At 44.9% G+C, this 20,826-nt stretch overlaps 1 protein-coding gene and 1 long non-coding RNA gene across 3 annotated transcripts in view; both read right to left on the bottom strand.

The window, feature by feature from the left end:
* Positions 1-15,290, bottom strand: part of KCNK10 (potassium two pore domain channel subfamily K member 10) — a 75,781-nt gene extending 60,491 nt beyond the window's left edge. The window contains exons 1-2 of one of the 2 annotated variants that reach the window (XM_083615371.1): positions 15,217-15,290; positions 14,115-14,230 (exon numbers count right to left, since the gene is read on the bottom strand). In XM_083615371.1, coding sequence (XP_083471497.1) covers positions 14,115-14,166 — 52 coding nt within the window. In that variant the 5' untranslated portion in view covers positions 14,167-14,230; positions 15,217-15,290. Of the gene's footprint in view, positions 1-14,114; positions 15,101-15,216 lie in introns of those variants that run through there. The other variant, XM_083615370.1, reaches the window with a different exon arrangement.
* Positions 10,827-12,429, bottom strand: LOC310766456. Its single transcript, XR_014550159.1, has 2 exons — positions 12,067-12,429; positions 10,827-11,688 (listed from the first exon to the last, which is right to left on the bottom strand). It is a non-coding gene; the product is annotated as an uncharacterized lncRNA (long non-coding RNA).
* Positions 15,291-20,826: the final 5,536 nt, after the last annotated feature.

The raw sequence follows: 20,826 nt of genomic DNA on the forward strand, positions 1-20,826 counted from the left end.
AAAGGAGAATCCACAACCTTCCAAGGGAGATCGTTCCATGGCTACTCAGAAGTGCTACTGATTTCCATCAGGCTTACCCCAAGGTAAGCAGAGACATCACCTTGCCAACAAAGGTCCGTATAGTAAAAGCTATGGTTTTCCCAGTAGTGATGTATGGAAGTGAGAGCTGGACCATAAAGAAGGCTGATCGCCGAAGAATTGATGCTTTTGAATTATGGTGCTGGAGGAGACTCTTGAGAGTCCCATGGACTGCAAGAAGATCAAACCTATCCATTCTTCAGGAAATCAGCCCTGAGTGCTCACTGGAAGGACAGATTGTGAAGCTGAGGCTCCAATACTTTGGCCACCTCATGAGAGGAGAAGACTCCCTGGAAAAGACCCTCATATTGGGAAAGATGGAGGGCACAAGGAGAAGGGGACGACAGAGGACGAGATGGTTGGACAGTGTTCTCGAAGCTACCAGCATGAGTCTGACCAAACTGCGGGAGGCAGTAGAAAACAGGAGTGCCTGGCATGCTCTGGTCCATGGGGTCACGAAGAGTCGGACACGACTAAATGACTAAACAACAACAACAACAAGTGGGGTTAGGATTGCAGTCTTCATCACTAAATCAACACAACCCTTAAGTGTTTTGGCAAGGGCTTAACAGCCAGCACTTTACAAGATAGATGCTAATGTTCTAGTCATGCTCTCTTACCTAGAAGCCAATCCCCCACATTCCAGATTTCTGGAAGCTCCTTGTGGGTATTTATCGGTGAGATAAAGGTACTTGATACAGAATCAAAGGTGCGCTTTCCTCTTTTTTAATCATTATTTCATACTTATCAGGCTGAACCTTGGCAGCTGATGACAGAACAAGTCCCCGGAACAATTTCCTGCCTTTGGCGTAACTGCATTGCAGACTGAGCTATGGGGTGGGGAGGGGGGGGCCTTTATCTTCCACCATGGCAGAATTGCCATTATAGCAGTTGCAGAACACTGAAGAGAGGTTGTAAGAGAAACTGCTAAGGGAACAGCTGCATCCGTTTCCCTAAAGTGGATTCTCTAATGCAGTGCACAGAGTTGCTGACTTCAGCAACATTTCAGAAAGCTGCAGCAAACACTGCTGGTGGTGTCAATGAATTTGGGGAGGGGGGGTGGAGCGGAAGCAGAGGAAGGCAGGCCAGAATAAAGGCATAAACTATGGCTGACATCAAATGCTGTTGACCAGCAGGGAGAAATTTTGCTTCTTTGAGGTGACACTGGAATTGCTTTTCACTTCGATGCAACTTCAAAAGCAGCCCCTGCCTTCAGCTTGGTGGGTGCCTGCTCTGCTCAGAGTACCACAACTCAAAGTCCTGGTGTCGACCTTTAAGGTCTGGGAAACCTTTTTCACCCCAAGGGCCATGTTCCCTTGTAAGCATCCTTCCAAAGGCTGCGTCCCAGTGGTGGGTGGAGTCCGAGGCAAAAGTAGATGGAGTACTGCATGCCATGGGCCATGCTTCACCTGCTTAACAGCAGCCTGAAGAGGGAAGTGGGGTGACTCCACCTGCAACTGATCAACCTGCGCAGAGGGGAAGGCACTGATGAGAACCAGCATCTTCAACAGAGCTCTCAGCAGCAGTCAGATGCTGAAACAACGCCTGTGGTCCCTGGCCAAACCTTGCTGCTTCCTGCTCTCCATCCAGACCATTGGCTCTGTGATCATCTGGATTCCCTGCCCTCTGGATTGTCTGACTTTATATGTGAGTTCTGCTCTCAGGCAAGACTTCCTTGGAGACTCCAAGCCCTTGCTTGCTCAGCAACAGGTCTTGGACAAGGCTAACACACTGCATTGGCCAGTAGGATACATCTGAGCCCCAGGAAGTCCAGGGTTTCTACATTTACACAGCTCACAGCCACCCAGCTCTCTCTAACCTCTGTCCAAGCATGCAAGGAAGCATTATCAGAATTTGGGGATGCATTCCAGTCATGCAAAAGCACTTGAGGAGGATACAGAGAAGGACCAGTGAGGGGTGAGGCTTGGGGACAGAGCTGTGGCCTAAGGAGAGGTGTAGCCTGGATGCTGGGCTTCAGTCTGATCCCACAGGGCTTTTATTATAACCTTGATGCTTCATTTTTGTTATATATGGTGCTCAGGAGATCTTATGATGCCACATACCATGAGGAATGAAGCTTGGTTGTCATCCTAGCAGATCTTTTTCCAAAAAAAAACCTCACCAACAATCCCGAAACTGTCACATTAAAGCAATTCTGAAGTGGCAATTGTCAGATATTACCAGCTAGAGTCTAATAACATGATTCCTGATAGTCGTTGAAAAATCAACATTGTTCTATTCCATCAACCTATAATTGGAATCCAAGTAATTAATAGCTCTTAGGCCGAAGCAACTCCTAATTAGTTTGGAATTTAGTATAAAGAGTAAATTTTAAAAGCCTCTAATTTTGTAGATGTTTTGTTCGCGGCTTTTGTAGAAAACAGTCGTCCAGACAATGAAATAAAGCAGGGAAACCACACTTCACAGCCAATCGTACAGATGGTTCACAAGTGGGAAATTGGGCATTAAAAAGCATGTTTGATATGATGGGGTAAGAGCCAATTGTATGTTTAAACACCATCAATTTGCTGATAGTCCTTTCAATTGATTATCATTAATACTGGCTAGCATGGCTGGTGCTGAATAGAGTTGCAGTCCAACAAAATCTGAAGGGCTTCAGTTTAGGGAAGGCTGACCCAGTTGATAAGGACCAATTTGGATGCTACAGCAGCCTACCTGTCACATCAAGCATCTTCCATGAATCTGACACAGGCAAAAATGCAACACTGAGCTATGAAAGACAGTCCGAACCTTCATTTGCCCCTACTACAACCAAGGTCAGATTGCTCAGGGGCGGGAGTTTCACAAGTGTTCCACAGTAATGAGAGCACTGAAACTACAGGAAGGAGTCCCAAGGCTAGCTTTTCAGCACTGAACAAATTCCCACACAAAATCTCAGGGCTGAGATAAACATCACAGGCATGAGCAGCTGTCCTTTCTCCCTTCCCTTACGCTGCACCTCTTTCCTGATTGGACAAGTTCTGCAAGTCTTGAAAAGGACTACGACACCCTGAAGAGTGCTCTGTGAAGACCTAAAACATTTTAGAGGGGGTTGGGGGAGATTTCCTTTTAACCTTCAGGAAATGATATCTGCTGTCATTACATGAAGTTATTGTGCCTCTGACCACATTATGGTGCCTTGCACCACACCTCATTCCATGCATAGCTAAGGGCCAAATGGCACATCATGTTAAATGCACTGTCGCATTTAACTATAGTTTTAAACTGGAGCCTGTGTGGAGTAGTGATTAGAGTTTTGGACTAGGACCTGGGAGGCCATCATCATCATCATCATCATCATCATCATCATCATATTTAATTACTTAATTTGTATACCACCCTTCCTCCGTTGATCTCAGGGCAATTCACAACCTAGAAAACACAAGATAAAGAACACAAAATGCATAATAAAAATAATAACAAAAAACCCAATAACCCCACTCTCCTCCACCTGCTCCCACAAACACATTTAAAAGGGTGTTGGATGAAGCTCAGTGGGCTCCCAGCCTAACCTAACAACAGGTTTGCTGTGGGGATTAAATGAGGAGTGACGGGAGAACCACCTTGAGAGAAAGGGGTGGAATATAAATTCAATAAGTAAATAAATAGCAATTGCTGCCTGGTTGGGATGGAGGCTGGTCATGAATCAGGACTCTGGATCCTGATCAAGACTCCCAACTCTGCCCTGATTCCAAGAAAACACAAACACAAACATACACACACACACACACACACACACACAAAATATCTGCAATCAGTTCATTTAACTCAACCTGTAGTTTGGAACCTAATCCTGTCTGTGGTCCAATCAGCACCTGCAAGCTGCCAAACAGTGTTTGGGCAAGGCTGATGAGCAATATAGATTTCTGTCTGCTTGTCTTTATACTTAGCTCCTTCCAAATCTTCTCATTTGTTGCCTTCCTTCATTATATCTTTCTTAAGACCATGAGGGCAGCCTCGCTGGATCAAATCAACAGTCTATCAAACCCAGCAACCAGTTTCAAGCCAATCACCTGCCTAGTATGGAAAACCCAAGTAGAGGACACGAATACTGTTGCCCTCTCCTACTGTTGGTCTCAGGCAACTGGCCTTCACTGTCATGCTGCCATCATGACTTATCCTCCACAATTTGTCTAACCGCCTTGAAGAGCTCTATTCTTGGAGGGATGGTTGTGTGTGTGTGTGTGTGTGTGTGTGTGTGTGTATTACACCATCTAAAGTTATATATATATTACACCATCTAAAGTTTTAAAGCCTCTGGATGAATATTTGGAGACTATGCAGTTCAAACAGCCTCTACTATTTGCAGATTCACATTCAGTGTGAATAATCGTCATGTGAGCCATCTAAGGCAACAGGCAATGAACTAGCTTTGGCAACATCTGACACTGGATGGAAATAAGTGAAAACACCAACTGGTCCATGACTGTCTGAATGACGTACCGGTAATGCCAGTTCAAATGACTGAACTTATAGTACAAACACAGCTAATGAGGCTATGGGGTTTTTTTAAAAAAAAAAGTTATATTATTCAAGCATATCTATGTGCACTTAACAGGATAAAGTCACACAACTATTTAATAATAATAATAATAATAATAATAATAATAATAATAATAATAAATTTATTTATACCCTGCCCTCCCTGGCCAGGTGTTTGTGGCCTAAACTAGTCTCAAAAAAAGGTCACATTCCTGTTCTCTAAACCATGATTACACACACAGCCTTATGAATGCTTCGAGTCTTCTGAAACTTGATGAAACTTATTGGATTGTGGGCTTAAAATTCTCCTTCGTTTCTTCCTAATGCAAGTGCTCCACACATCATACTCTACATAGTAACTATATTTTAAAATGTTTGGTCATAGATAAGTGACCCAAAAAAAAAGGATCAGCAAAAAAAGAAGAGGCTTTAGTAATGGGTGCAGAAACATACAGAATGAATGTCTTACCAGGACTTCTGCACATCCATTACAGGGAATAATCAAAACAAGTTTCTTGAGGCCAATTCCATGTGTTCCTCTACTGTTTTAGGAAAGCACAATATTCAAGCAACTTTGTTTAAATAACACACTTCAGTGTACTTTGCATCCCGAGATGTATGTTTGTTTAAAAGTATTTCTAAACTGCTTAATATTTTTTAAAAATCACCAAGCGCTATACAAAAAGACAACCTAAAAACATTAAAGCTGTATCATAAAAACCGAGATACATCATGAAACACAGTTAAGAGTTGTAAAAAAAGACAATAGCTGAAATTAAGTAATAACAGGGTTCAATTTTATGGGCCAGGGAAAGTCTGGGCAAAAAGATGCATTTACAAGCCACCTGAAGCAGCTAGTGCTTCCTGTAAATTTGAACTTTAAAACTGAGAATCATGTCATAAACATATTAAAATATCTCAGCTCTCAAGAGACATAGTACATTATGTTGAGTTGCATATTTCCAACCCTCTGAAAACAGGTGTTCTAGCTGGTGTTCTAGCTTGAAATGTAGGACTGCACCCTGAACTTAAGCAACACATTTCATTGCGATAGCCCAATGGTCAAGGAAGTTATCGAGTTACAAACAAGTAGAGTCCAACATTTCCCAAGACTCCTCCTTTGTGCCTTTCCACTTAGGCAAGTGGTTCTCCCTTCAGACATATTGGATCCATAAAACTAGCCTAATGCCAATTATATTTATCATAAACTGGATACAGTGGAGTAATGGTAAAGATTTTTCATTCTACCTTTTTGTGTGAACCTATCACCACACCCTGCCCTCCCCCACCACTCCCCCCCCCATCTCAGTCCTGCCATCTTGGTTTTTGCCCATTCAGAACCACATCAGACACAACAAGCCACAGCATTTTGACTTCTAAACAAAGGAGGCACATACTGATCGCACCTACAGAGAACATGTTTTGCAGCAACACAATGAATCTGCCATATCGTGAGTACACATCAACCCACACAAAGCAGTTTATATGTGGCTTGGATTTCATGGGCAGTGCCCTTTGAGCGGCTTCTTGTTTATGCTGCTCCCCACTCCCCATATTTTTTTTGGGGGGGGGGTTCCAGTCACTGCAATCAGAATAAAATCATTCACAAGGTTAATTTGTTTTTTCACCCCAAGGGCATTTCAGAAGGTGCTTTCGAAATAAAGACAATTGATGGCAGCCATTCTTACATCCACTGTGAAAAGGATGGCGAAAGCTTGTCCAAATAACTCCGAAGTGCTGACCCAAACATCAATTACATGACCTCTGAAGCTTTCTTTAAAAAAACGTTTTCATGTTCTGCACATTTATGGTGCAACTGAATCCGTCTTGTATGCTCTCTTTAAGGCACAGATTTAAACCCCCTCCCAATGGGGAATATAATTAAATTTCCTTCCTCACATTACTCTTCAAGGAGCACACAGGAAAATAAAGCATACCCACTTTTTTTAAGGTCTTGTTCCAGAGATCTCCTTATAGCAAACTGCATAGCTTCCTATTTATCTTCCAAGGAAAGAGAAGGGCTGAGTCAGTTCTTCGGGGATATGAACTCTGCGGCTGCAGCAAATCTCATTGTTTTATACCTGTTGCGTGAAACAGCAAGCAGGTCCTGTGGGGTTGTGTTGCTATAGCGGTGCTAATTGTTGCTTCACCACAACAAAGCATCTTTATAAGATTTACCCAACCCATTTTTTTTTTTTACGGACAGCTCCATGCTTTCAGCAGGAAAGGTAGAAAAATAAGGTGAGGGGTCACATCTAGCCCCATGACTGTGAAGTACGGAAAATAATGGAATCAGTTCCTGATCCTTTTCCACTAATATAGATTTCAATCACTCTGTTGCTGCTCCACTAAAGGACAGTGAGCAATACATGGACTTTGTCAAAGGGCTCCACCAAAGTTCCAGCTTTCTGCTACTATCATTACTCTTTTATTATTTATTTCATTAATGAATGACTTCCTGTGAAGCATTATCCTGGAAAAAAGTGGTATGTGGGGTGCCACAGGGTTGTGTCCTAGGCCCATTATTGCTCAACGTCTTCATAAAAGACTTGGATGAAGGGATTAAGGGGGGTGCTCATCCAATTTGTAGATCACACTATTTCTCAAGGACTGATTTGCTGAAGGATAGACATCTCTGACTGCATGGCAAGGAAGCTGTTGTTGTATTATGAGCTCACCAAACTATAGAGTAGGCACCATGAATCTTGGAGGAAGTTAAAGTGGAAGCAGCTAACCATGATTTTTTCATTAGTCCCTCGGATAATGCCAGTGACCTGAGCATCTTTTTGGGCTTCCAGGTGAATGTGTGGACCCCAACATTGCCTGTAACAAACTGCCAATTTAGTGGCTCAATTGTGACAGCCTGAATTGGTGGTTGCAATACTGAGGAACTACCAGCTGACTGGCTATTGATCACAATGAGGCCAATGTGGTTTGAATGAAGGCTTGGACAAGGCTTAGTTATATGTAGCTGCTGTAAAAATAAATCAACAACAATATTATGCTAAATTATGACTGCGAGCATCATGCAGCAGTGTCACCTTAGCACATTCTGTACATCTCTACAGGGAAATAAGTATATATGAGAGTATCTTCTAATTCATAGTAAATCAAGGCGTGTCCAATGGCATGTGATTTCTCACTCTCCCCTCCTTCTGTAGAAGAGACACAAAAGTGCTTAGAGGTGGCAATGCATGGAAATGAGAGACTATTCAGGGACTATCCATAAATCAATGAATGGACCTCTCTCATCCATATGTGGCAACAGTATAAAGTGTTATATTTATCATTTAAACTGCAGCCCAGGATTAACACAGTTTAACCACCAATAGTTCCCAAGAGTCCTTCCCTGTCAACTAGCCTCAATATCACCCGTGAGTCTCTCTCTCTCTCTCTCTCTTTCTCTCTCTCACCCATTCTTCTTATAATCAAGCTCTGGCTATTTTTTCTTTGTTTTAACTGACATTTACATTTTTTTAATAAAAGCAAACAAACTATGCTTGATTGTAAACCCTCGCCAAGGCTTATTTATTTATGTATTATTTTATTTAACAAAATGTATATATTATTTATTTATCCTAGGTCAACGATTTGCATTCCACTTAATCACAGTCAGCTCTAAGCAGTGTACAGGAGATTTAATACGATAAGACTGGAAAAGAGTTAAAACTATAAAATCAGTTTTTAACACCTGCCAGAATATACCGCTTTCTCAAATGAAAGACCTCTAAACAGTTTACAAAAGACAATCTAAGATTTTCCTTAGAAGCACCAAAGCACCAATAAAAGCGAATATTAAAAACAAATTACATTAAAATAGTTAAAATATAGAACAAAACCAGTCATTTAAAAGTTATTATACTTACTGAAATCACGTTAAAATTGTATGCTAAAATTACATGCCTCCTAAAATTACAAACCTAGGTAGGCAAGCTGGGGGGGCGGGAGTTGTTCCATCTTCTACATACAGCACTTGGCACTGATGTGGTTCAGAAGTGATAAATCTTGTCCAGGCTAAGGGCCACATTTCCTTCTGGGCAACTTTCCAGGGGCCACATGCTGGTGGCAGGCAGGGTCAGATTTCCTACACACAATTACACATAACGGGGAAAGTGTTTTGGGTGAATATGGCAGGTCTCCACAATTCATTGGAACCCTGTTTTGTTTTTGTATGCTTGGTCATTTATGGTATCTCTGCTGCCTCACTGCCCTCTCTTCTTTCTTACGCCACAAATTCTCCTCAAATTCTTCACACAGTAGTTTCACTGGGTGGTTTTGTGTTTTTTGGGGGGTTGGGGTTTTTTTTGAGAATCTGAGAATTTCTGCCCCAGCTAAAGAAATTTAAGGGTCGGTGGGTGGGTGTGTAGTTTCTCATAAGCTATAGTCCTCTGTGGAGATGTGTCAGGTTCCATTTAAGGCTGTCTATATCTTGTACCTCAAAAAGCCTGTCAAAAGCAAAAGGCAATACATCATAAAAATCCAAGCTCAGTTGGTGAGAAACTCTAGAGGTGTTCAGATCTCACAAAGTTCTCTTTTAAGGCTGAAGAGCTTGCGCACATTCTCCCCAACAAAGACAGGCCCAAATGACTAGTGTTACCGTGGCAACTGTGGAGAGCTTGCGCTCTCTCTCAGGCTACACAACTATAACACTACAGAAGTTCAAAACACTGAGCCGCGGATAAGCACCGTAAAATTAGTCCCGCAAAGTTTGCTAATGATTCTCCAGCATCTCTGCCAATCTATCTAGCTTTCCTCATTACTTCATCGTCTTACGCTCCTGCTGATTCCATTCAAGTGAATTGAGCAGCTCTGCAATTACTATCAACGCTTGTCTTATACATGGTGCTCTCGGGGCCATTTCACTTATCACTCAGAGCATGTGTGTTCAACAGGGAGCACAACAGAACTTGCCATTTCTAAGTTTCACAAGTTCCAAACCTACATAGTACAGTGGTACCTCGGGTTAAGTACTTAATTCATTCCAGAGGTCCGTACTTAACCTGAAACTGTTCTTAACCTGAAGCACCACTTTAGCTAATGGGGCCTCCTGCTGCCGCCGCGCCACCGGAGCACGATTTCTGTTCTTATCCTGAAGCAAAGTTCTTAACCTGAAGCATTATTTCTGGCTTAGTGGAGTGTGTAACTTGAAGCATATGTAACCCGAGGTACCACTGTACATTGTTCACACTTGTGCGAAGAAAGCGGGAAACAAAGCTGTGTTTGGAACAGTCCTAGGTCCTTCCATGAGAATGGTTGAGTTTCCCTCTGGGTATAGATTCGATCTGTCAACATCTACTTTGCAGAGTGATAATTCGAACAAATGGGAGTTATTGTCTCAATGACAGCTACCGAGTGTAAGAGTTTGAAATATTGGATATATTTGTGGATTAAAAACTTCAAGCAAACATCATACATCACATTAAAAGCTAGGGTGATCGGAACTCACCCCAGGAGTCAGGCATACATTTAGTCACTTGCCAATCACAAGGCACATATCTTAAGAGACATTTCACAACACATACACTCAGAAAAGTAATGTAGGTAGAAATCCAGAGAACTGGCAGACTTTTGAAGTTGTTTTTAGCACTGTAGTTACCTTGCAATGCATGCAATCCATGTCAGATGTGAAATCACTTAACAGTTGGCTATTATGTTTATCATTGCCCACCCCCCATTCTTCAGATAATGATTATTACCCCACAGTTTATAGCCATGAACACTAAAATGCACATAAACAAACAAATAAGCAATCTGCCAGACCTCTTAGATTGGATTCAGGGTCAGGGTTACAGTATTCTATTCTTCCAAATACTCATCCAATCTCTCACATATAAGTGATCATGAAGTTTTAAATTCTAAGTGTCTATCTTAGTAATTGTGCAAGGTTATGGTACCAAGTGAAACCATCCCCTACATTTTGTCATATAATGTACTTAACTATATTTCTATACCGCTTTTCAACCATAATGTTCTGTGAACAGTCCTGAGATTTCCGGGTATCGGGCAGTATATAAATTAAATAAATAATAATAATAATAATGGTTCTCAAAGCAGTTCACATTTTTAAAAAACAACAGACCGATAGGTGGATGATACTGCCGATCACAGGTCCAGAATACCAGTTCCTTTCAATGGTATTACGGAAACTATATTATATGACCCCTACCTCAATATAAGGCATTAAAATACATTGTGAATAAGTCATTTAGTAATGCAGGCATTCCCCCCACCTTAAAAAAAAAAGGATAAACCAATGGAGTGGTGTGTTGAAAGTTTCCTATTGGTTTCATTTGTTTATTTTATTAATTCTTTGAGTGAAATCCAGGATTTTCCTTTGTTCACAGAAGGGACTGATATCTAGCAGCCTTCCACTTCTGGAGGAAGGAGAGCAGGGCTGGCTCAAGACATTTTGGCACCTGAGGCTGACCCCAAAATGGTGCTCCTGTCCGCACCAAAGAAGGGATCAGGGAAGCTCTTCATCAGAAACGAGGAGAGATCAACATTGAGATCTGCTGCCCCGGTGGAATCTGCCGCCTGAGGTCACCTCACCTTGCCTCAAGAGAGGCCAGCACTGAAGTGGACAGCAGCAATTTTCTCCAATTCACCTTTGCCTGTCACACTCTGTTCCAGAAGGTCACTCGCTGCCTCACTCCAGCAGTTTTTTAGTGGGCAGAGATGGCTACAAATGGAAGAAGGAACTGCCAAAAACTGCCTCCTCACCCACACCCTTCCTCCTTTGAGAGCATCTCATGAGCAGAGTTCTTCTCATAGGAACTCTGGATCCAACCCTTTTGTACATTGTATTATCTTTGATGCACCCAAGGCAAATGTGTAATGGAGAGATAGGTCATCTGCATTGTTTTAATGCAAGCTAGGAGCATTTGCAAAGAATGTGTTTGCTATGAGAGGGAAACTGCACATTGAAATCAAGCCACCAGAACCTTCTGAAAGCAAATCGTCCAATAATGACATCAAGACAGGACCATGTGCTCAAGAGATCTCATATTCCCAGATCCTGCTATGCTCACAATCTGGGGAGAAGGGGTGCTCCCTGCTGAAGGATAGGTTACCAGTGGCAGCTTGGAACTTTCAGTCTGAATTGGCCCATGTTTCCAACTAGAGGGATCCCTAGTGGAGAAAACAGAGGGTATAATTCAAGATAATGTAGATATTATTTTTATTTACTAATTACAATTATATTCTGCCATTCCTTCATTGAGCTTAAAGAAATCTAAATGGTGCCCCCCCAATTTATCCTCACAACAACACTGTGAGGTAGGTGACTGGCCCCCAATCACCCATTCATATTCAAGTGGCAATTTGAATCTGTGTCTCCCCAGTCTTAATTCAGCACTCTAAGCTCTATACCATGCTGACTCTCAAGAGTACTGAGATATATGAATACAATACCATATTATTACTATATGACCATAAGTTGTTGTTGTTGTTACTACTATTATTCATTTGCTAATAATGAAAATAACAACCTTAATATTTATAGCCCACCTTTTCTCCCATTGTGGAATCTGAGGTGGCAAACATGTCTCCCAGGCAGTCTCCCATCCAGCTACTGACCATACTCAGACCTGCTTAGCATCAGCAAAATGACACCATCATCTCCTTTCACACCATGCACGGTTCCAGGTCACAGAACCACCGCTCTAATGCCCTACAAATTCACTTCAGGCGCATTGTGGTCACCATGGGTGAGACTGAGGGTGACAAACAGGTGGTAAGGACCCAAGGCACAGGACTGGCTCAGGTGGCAGCAGACCTTTCAATCTCACAACAGCACTCTTGGGCAAACATATAGAAAAGTGGATCCCATGATATTAAAAGTACAGCCAAAGTTGTTCTAGCCCTAGTGTCTGCAACATAGCTGAAGTTTAATCTATCCTTCTACTTGGCGTTACTTTATGACTAATATGTGACGTCAGCACAGTAGCACATCACCCAGGAGAAACAAATCCCAGCATTTGAACTAACTGGCTGGCTGTCACTTGAAGATTTGAACATCTCAGGCCAATTGGTGAACTAGAGCCAGCCACCTGTTGGGAACGAAGAATCACGTCCTTCACAGCTGATTAAATATCTGGCTCTGGCCACATGCATAAGCACCACTGCCCATTCTCACCACAGTAATCATGCAATGCCCAATTTATTTATTTTTAGACTGGAGAAACATCAAACTTTTTAATAAAAAAAAATGAATCGCATGACAGCCATTCTCCCAGCTGTCACACAATAAAGATTTCAGAATCGTCATCATTTTCATGATGGCAATAAATCATTCTCTGAAAGGTAGAGGCAAGCACACTTCTTCTGCACGTATCCTTGGTGAAATCCAAGTGTCTGGGATATTTCCATAATTCAGTTGTCATGCTATTAAAGACATAGCCATGCATGAAGTCAGCACTGAATTGGATATTTCTCCCCAGTACATGCACATTTTAGAGCACAAAGAATGAGGTGAGCAGGGAAAGGAAGGAGCTGAACCAAGTCCTTTGGAAAACATATAAATCTGACATGCATCACCAACACTGAACTGTTAGAATATTTCTATTCAAGTTTATGGACATGCATTTTCAGCTGGTTCCAAAACCTAAATGGATCCTTACACCCAGATAAATATGTACCACACTCCCAAGAAGAAGAATAAACCAAAAGGATGCTACTGGGCATTTATTTCACAATCAATACATGCTACAAATAACTGGAAACAAGCATTTGTGTGTACCCCTGTGCTCTAAACAACTCCGACTGTTGTACAGAAAGCCACAGCAGTGACACGTACGCGAGCCTTGTGTGCTATACCATCACCCACCCAAACAGTCTTCTCACAACACAGCCTCCGCTTAAACACAGAGTTAATCCACCCACCCACCAAGGCAGGAGTGCTAACTCAGTTGTTAACAGGGTGACGACCCAACAGCTGAAGGTCTTGTCAAGCTTTGTTATTTACCATGCCTTTATGACTGCAATCCCAATAGGAGTCTTACCGCATTCACTTTTTATCCCACCCACCAAGCTGCTAAGAGACATTTGACATTGAGGGCACCAAAGTGGACAGCGGATGCTCACTCTCAGCCTCCACCGCCCCTTTTACGGGAGACAATGATCCCCAGAAGCAACAAAGGAATCTCGCAAACAAAATATAAGGATCTCCAGGACCTTATCCAACCAAGACAAGTTTTCATCCAGAAGACTAAAATAGTGTACGGGGGGAGGGGGTGATAATTGGAGAGTGGGGGAGCAAGAGGCAACATCACGTTTGCTTTTCTGGTTCTTGGGTTTTGTTTTGTTTTTCAGTTGGACAAGTTTCTCTCCCTCCCACTCTGCACTCCAGAAAGATCATAGCATTGTTGACCATCTTCCAAGACGGGAGTCAGCAGGGAGAGGAGGGTCAATAACAAAGCCTCTGGTCCAAGTCACAGCCGAAGCTGTCTCCTTTCTCCCATTCATTAGGTAGGAGGAATAACAATCCCAGTTAGGAAGATGGGCAACAAAGATAATTTAAAACACAAACAAAAAACGAGTGAGAAAGCAACACCAACCTTGAGGATCCCAGTTCACCTGTTTCCTTGGAGTCTCAATTGGAAATTTCATCGCTTCCTTTGCACCAGGATGGGGAAAAGGCTAAATGAAATCCTAACCTTTAGCTGGCTCGGTGCTGCAACCAAACAAACAAATTAATTTCAGATCAGGGGGAGTCTGCGCTGTTGGGAGTGTGTGTGTAAGGAGGGAGAGAGAACTAGTGGTTGCCAGGCAAAGATAAGCTACACGTGAAAACAAGGCAGAGTGGGCTTTGCACTGGAGAGCAAGTGGCAAAGGAAGCAGCCGTGGAATGAGCTTTGGTACAATTTGAGAGGGAGTCGAAATCGCCTGCTGGAGAAAGGAGGAAGTCAGATCCAAGGCGCTGCCTGGTTTTATACGCGCTCCAGCAGCAGTTGGCTAGTCTTCTCACCCGTCCCTTTTTTTTTTTTTTTGCAGATGCTCCTTTGGGCGCTGCTGAGCGTGCCCACTGCAGCATTACACGCTGGGCTGGCGCACACGTGAATGCATCGTCCAGCCAGATGCAGATCTCAGGCTGCCAGGGAATCTCGCCAGCCAGTCACTCAGTAGCCTCGCCTGAGAGCCAGACAGCCACTGCCGCTGCTTCCGCCCTGCGAATGCATTTGGAGAAGGCGTTCAAGCAACCCATCACCGTCCCTGCACCGCCACCAAACTCAGCAGCCACCGAGGGGCGAGCCCAGCTCGAGATGTGCGCGTGGCAGCGGGGCGGGGGGGGGGGAGAGAAGACACCAGGAGAAAGCAGACGATGGAGAAAGGAGGGGGAAAAAGTCACCCACTGCTGGCTGGTGGGAGCTGCAGCCGCATGGCTGGTGGGAGGGTGGGGGAGATCATCCCATCTGAATGCAGCAACAGCAAGCGGCGGCGGCGGCGGCAGGAGGCGCAAGCTAGTCGAAGGAAGCGCAGAATCTCCTCGAACAGCTGATCTCAAACTTCAGTGGGGGCACCTTGCCTTGGAAGAGGGGTGTGTGTGCTCCGAGGGAGGGGTGGGGAAGAGAGGGGGGGATCGGCTATACGTGGTAGGGAAAGGGGGCGGGGGTTGAGCTCCGGGTGGGGTGGGGGCGCGGGTGGGGGCTGGCTACTTACTGGCTCCCTTCCTCGCCTGGAGGAGGAGATTGCAATGCAGTGTTGTTAGGTGGAGTTTTGCAGCGGATGCGCGCTTGGCTGGGTAGTAGGAGCGGCGGAGGCGGCAGGAGCACATGGCTGGGGTGGGGGCGAGCCAACAAGAGCTGCAGAGGGAGCCCCTGCAAAAGGAAAAAAGGAAACATTGGAGAGGGAGAGCGAACTGGCGGGAGAAGTTTTGCCAGGCACCACGAGGGAGCCAGCGAGGCGGGTGCTTTTGGATCGCGCCAAGGACTTCCCCCGTTGGCGCAAAAAGGCGAGTCCAACGCTGAGCGCTGGCGAAGCAGCTGCGCGTGCGAAACGTCGCCGGGTTCAGTCTCCAAGCAGGCCTTGGAAGGACTCCCGCCCTGAAACTCTGTAGAGCCCTGGTCACATACCCTCCAACAATTCTCTGGTGAAAATAGAGACTTCCTAAGAGAAAGCGGGAGATTTCAGGATCAAATCAGAAACCAGGACGGCTTCTGTAAATCCCGGGTTGTCCCTGGAAAATAAGGAAACTTGGACGGTCTGTGAAGCTTAGGTTCCTGGATTGCAGTCGAGGGACCCAGGAGTTTCAGCTCCGTGGATGCCCACGTTATAAATATGCATTTTGTTTTTAATTGTCTTTTTATTGCTTTTTTTATTTCTCTGATGGCATTTTATTGCGTTACGACTTGAATCCCATAGAGTTCCATTAAAAGGCCTACAACATCTAGCACAGTGCATTACCATTGCTACGGCAAGCAGAAATATCATAAAGCGGTCAGCCAAGACCCACAGCAATTTTCTAGTGGTCCGTGGAGGGAAACGTTGGGGAGCCGCTGGGGTAGAGACAATACTGAGTTAGATGGAGCAGTTTGAGCATCATCAATGTCATGGTCTGGCTGGGTGCAGAGGAGTGGCGGGAGGTGCCGATTGGGGAACCCCCCAAGGGAACCCCCAGGGGAAGGAGGCTCAGAGCCAGGGGGTTGGTGGTGGGGCTACAGTGAGTGTTCAGAGGAAGCAAAGTTGGGGGAGGAAGTGTGGGAAGCTGAAGAGGCAACAGGGTTTAGTGAGCAGGAGGAGGCTGTGGCAGAGGACAGTCCAGACTCAGAGGCAGGAGAGGAGGGGGGCCAGGAGACAGAGGGGGGGCCAGGAGGGGGGCCAGGAGACAGAGATGAGGCAGACTGCTGAAGGATCCAGGGGGTCCACCGCCTGCTGCGACCAACTATCCTCCTTCCTGGTGTCCCAGGACACACAGAGAAATGAAGAGAATGGAGCAACAGAGACAAGAGGATGGAGCTTTAGGCTGCTGCAGGAGGAGTTGTGGGAAAGTGGCGACTTTTAGTCCTTGCCACTGCTGCATTGGGGTAAGACCTACTGGGAAGAGTTGCTGTGATCACTAGGCCTGCACTGTTTCGGTTCCTTTTAATAAAGAGTTAACTGCACTGACCCCGGGTGTTTTATTTCTGACCTGTCCCTGACAATCTGGCAGCTTCCATCTTAGGAGGTGCAACTTCAGAGTTGTCACTGACAGGGGGTGCATTAGGGTCCATTAGGGTGAAAGGAGGAGCAGAGGTGGAGTGTGGTGGGTGCCCCGGGTGTCATCCCTGAGGGAGGGGTGACAAAATCCCCCCCCCGGCGGATCGACACCACGCCAGTCACGCACCCCCCCAGGCAGATCCACACCAATTGTGCACCACCACCCCGGGCAGACTGATGCTACATCGATCGCAAACCCACCCGGCGGATCTACACCGCACCAATTGAGCACCCCCTAGGTGGATCGACGCCATGCCGATCGCACACACCCCAGATGCATGGCATGTGGCCGCTCCAGGTGCCCGAGCGGCTAGCTCCGCTGCTGAGGAGGAGCACCGCCCCTCATACCTCAGCCAGCTCCTGCTCACCTGCCTTCTTTCTTACAATAAGTCAGTGGTGACTCTGTCTGTCATTGGCTCAGGCTCCACCTACCAGGACCGGACTTTGGTCATCTTTTGTAATAGGGCACCCTGTGCAAGGCCAAAATCTGGCGCTCTCAAATTGATCTTCTCAGTTATAGACCTTATCAATTTTGCGCCCCTTCAGCTCGGTGCTCTCTGTGGGGGAATTGCCCACACTGCCCTAAATCCAGCTTTGCACTGCTAGTAGTTTCACCCCTCCTTCCATCCTGTCAGTGGCAATGAGCAGCCACCACCTCTCGATTTAATGGGAAATGTGCATAGAATTGCAACCTCCGTGGTCGCAGACCCTCTGTGTTTGATTATTTCCCCTCCACATGGCATAAGAAGAACGTTCCTTTCTGAAGCAAAAGCCATGCGCAGTTATATTAAGGCCATCGGAACAAGTTTTCTGCATTCAAAACCACGAAATGGCCGGTGCAAGACTCATCGCAGATAAACAGCCAATTAACCAACACACTTGCCCATGGTTTGCTGGCATAAGTCCAATGTGAGGTAAATACTATCCAAGCAAGGCATGCATTGTGACTAGATCCGGAAATGGGGAATTTGCGGCCTTTCAGATTTTGTTGGACTACAACTCCCTTGACCCTTGACCTTTGGCATCAGCTGACTGGGGCTGATGGGAGTTGGGGTTCAACGCCATCTGAAGGGCCAAAGTTTTCCCATTCCTGGACTAGAGGATGGTAGCTTTTATTATGTTTGAAGCGATTGTGTTCATGGAGAACGACAAAGAACGACACTTTGATATTCCTTTCTGCAACTGAAAAGAAGTATGGAAATTTTGTAACATATGAATAATAAAAAAAGCTCCTTTGAAAGTAGGCAGGTACCAATTCACCCTTTTTCTGATAAATGTCCTTCTATTATAATTATTTTTAAGGGGGAAATTTCTTCATCAGATTTTTCTTTATGCTGAAAGGAAATTTCCCTCCACCTCGGAGCACTGGATTCTTTGCTGTTCATACACACGCACACAGCTTGCATTGCTACAGCTGTTGTTTGCTAGTTCTGCCCTGTTCCTCCCACTCCGGGGTTGACTTCTGGTCAAAGACAGGTTGGCACCAGAGGACCCCCCAGGGAGGATCGGCTGGTTCTGGAGACGGCGGAATCACAGCAGCCTTGCACACTTGACTACACTCACCCAGACAGAAAAACGAGACAATCTTCAACTCTGTTGAGACTTGGAATTAGCAGTGTGGCTGCTTAGCCCAGTCAGTGATTTGGGTGTTGCTTTTAGACTTTGTATATGAGGTTTATTTTTTCCTTTCGCATAGTGAACATGCACATTGTCATTGTTTAGATGCTTTTGTTCTAAGCAGCTTACAGAACAAGCGTACAAATGCCCACCAATATTTTATATAAAAGAGCAGATACAGCTCAACCCCGTCACACTAAAAAAACAAGCAGAAAATTAAGATCCCAAAGCGTGAATAAAAATGGGATTTTTTGCCAGGTGCCTAAAAACAGATAGTGATGGCGCCAGATGTGCCTCCCTGCGCTGACCATTCCACAAATGGGGAGCCACCACTGAGAAGGTCAGGTCTCATGTCACCACCCTCTGTACTTCCCTCGGTGGAAACACACAGAGTAGAGTCTCAGATGCAGGGATGCCCACTCCTGGGGGTTGAGCCCTTTTGGTGGCCCCTATATTTTGGGGGTAGGGGCTGCTCCCCCAATGTCCCAAAACCAAAGAGCCAAAGTGCAGAGCTGAGTGTGCCATCCCTCCATTGGCTGGCTCCTCCTCCTCCTTCTGCCATGGAGGAGGAGGAGAGTTGGAGCAGCCTTCCACTGGTGGCAGCACAAGAAGAGGCAAAGGAGGCGTCACCAGCCTTTGAGCTGTATGGCCCCCTTGTTTGGTTCCACCCCTGGCTCCTCCTTATGTCCTTATGTCTCACATGCAAAATCGGGACGTCAGCCCTCGCAAGCGGGCGCCTCTTTTCGGATGATGAACACTGGGTCAATGTTGGTTCATGGGGGGCGGGGGTTTGAACCACCCATAGGCCCAAGTCACTTCAGCGATCAAATATCTGGAATGCTGTTTGGCCACATACCTGCCTTAAGGGCCAGATCACCACACCCAGTCCATTCAATTTATGCAGTAGATGATGAAAAAGATGATTACACACACTGAAATAAGTCCAGAAGGTGATCATTAAAATGGGCTCCTTCTCAAAACACACTGCATAAGCATCTGTGCACGGCAGCAGCGCTTTTGATGCTCAGGTTGTACCATGTCAGTGGCAAATTGATTGAATTGTTCATCATGAGCCCAAATTGCTTTCAAGCATGCCACTGCTCAGTCCATATAAACCATGGTTTATGTTTGCCATGAACTGTCCCTCACATTATTGTTGGTGTTTTAAATAGTTGAGCAACAGCATTTCATACTGGTCTCTTTTTGTGCTGTTCTGACAATGTTTTATGCTGTGTTTTTTATGACATTTCTGTCAAGATTGTTTTATTGACTTGTTTTGTATTTGATTTGATGCTATAAGCCACTCAGAAGACTTTGGCCTATGAGCAGTCCAGAAAATGTATAATATCGGGGGAATCACTGAGTTGTGCACTGCACAGAGTTCTACATCTGCAATAGGACATCAGAGTGCAGGAGGGAGAGAGTCCCATTGTACAAGCAAAAGTCTCTTACATGAGCAGAACATCATTGGAAACATTCCATTACGTTTTCTCCAAAGTGTTCCTTAAAAAAAACTGCCAGTACATCTTGTTCAGGAGCCTTTGGAATCATTCCAAAGTTTGTACATTGCTATTGGAACAGGAAGAGGGAAAAATAATGGTGGCGCCATTTAATTTGGCATCATTTTGGTATGTGCAAGGAAGAGAGTTTCCATGAATGACAGTTAAGTTGTGGCAAGAAGCACATAACAAGTTTGCATGAAGTTTTGTCAGTTTGCATTCCATCTTTCTCCCTAATTTTGACACCCCCGTGGAGCTCAGTTGCTGTCGATATAGTAGGGAAAGGAGTTGCCAGGCGGCACACAGACATGGCAGGAATGATAATGAGCTTGTTCTGTCAGACTTGGATTTAACGTGATTGTTGCTGCTATGGGACCAGGACAAAGACTTGATTTCCTCTGAATGGAAGAAAATCCCATTGAAGTCTGAAGAGGCTTTGGGATTCCGAGTGACACAAGTTCAGCAACCCTGAATGGAAAACAGAATGAGATTAGGCTGTGCTTTACAGTCATGTTAACAATAACACTGATTGTAATCGGGGGAGCTTAGATTGTTCGAGGTTATCTTTTCCTAAACCCACATTGAGGGAGGTACATTCCAAACCCGGACCTTCTCCAGATATCAGTGAGGCCTAGAAAGAGTTCTTGTAAAATCACCTTTGACACACCCACCCAATGCTTGTAGAAAGTGCCTTACTGGTCTTTCTGGAAAAGAAAACCCTCTCCTTCCTGACAACATGGCTGCTTAAGAAGCAGAGCTGTCTTGGCCTGAATATTCCATTATTATTATTATTATTATTATTATTATTATTATTATTATTGCAGTGGTACCTCGGGTTACATACGCTTCAGGTTACATACGCTTCAGGTTACAGACTCTGCTAACCCAGAAATAGTGCTTCAGGTTAAGAACTTTGCTTCAGGAAAAGAACAGAAATCGTGCTCTGGCGGCGCGGCGG

This window comes from Podarcis filfolensis (genome assembly GCF_964270895.1).
Source record: "Podarcis filfolensis genome assembly, chromosome: 1".
Classification (NCBI taxonomy): Eukaryota; Metazoa; Chordata; class Lepidosauria; order Squamata; family Lacertidae; genus Podarcis; species Podarcis filfolensis.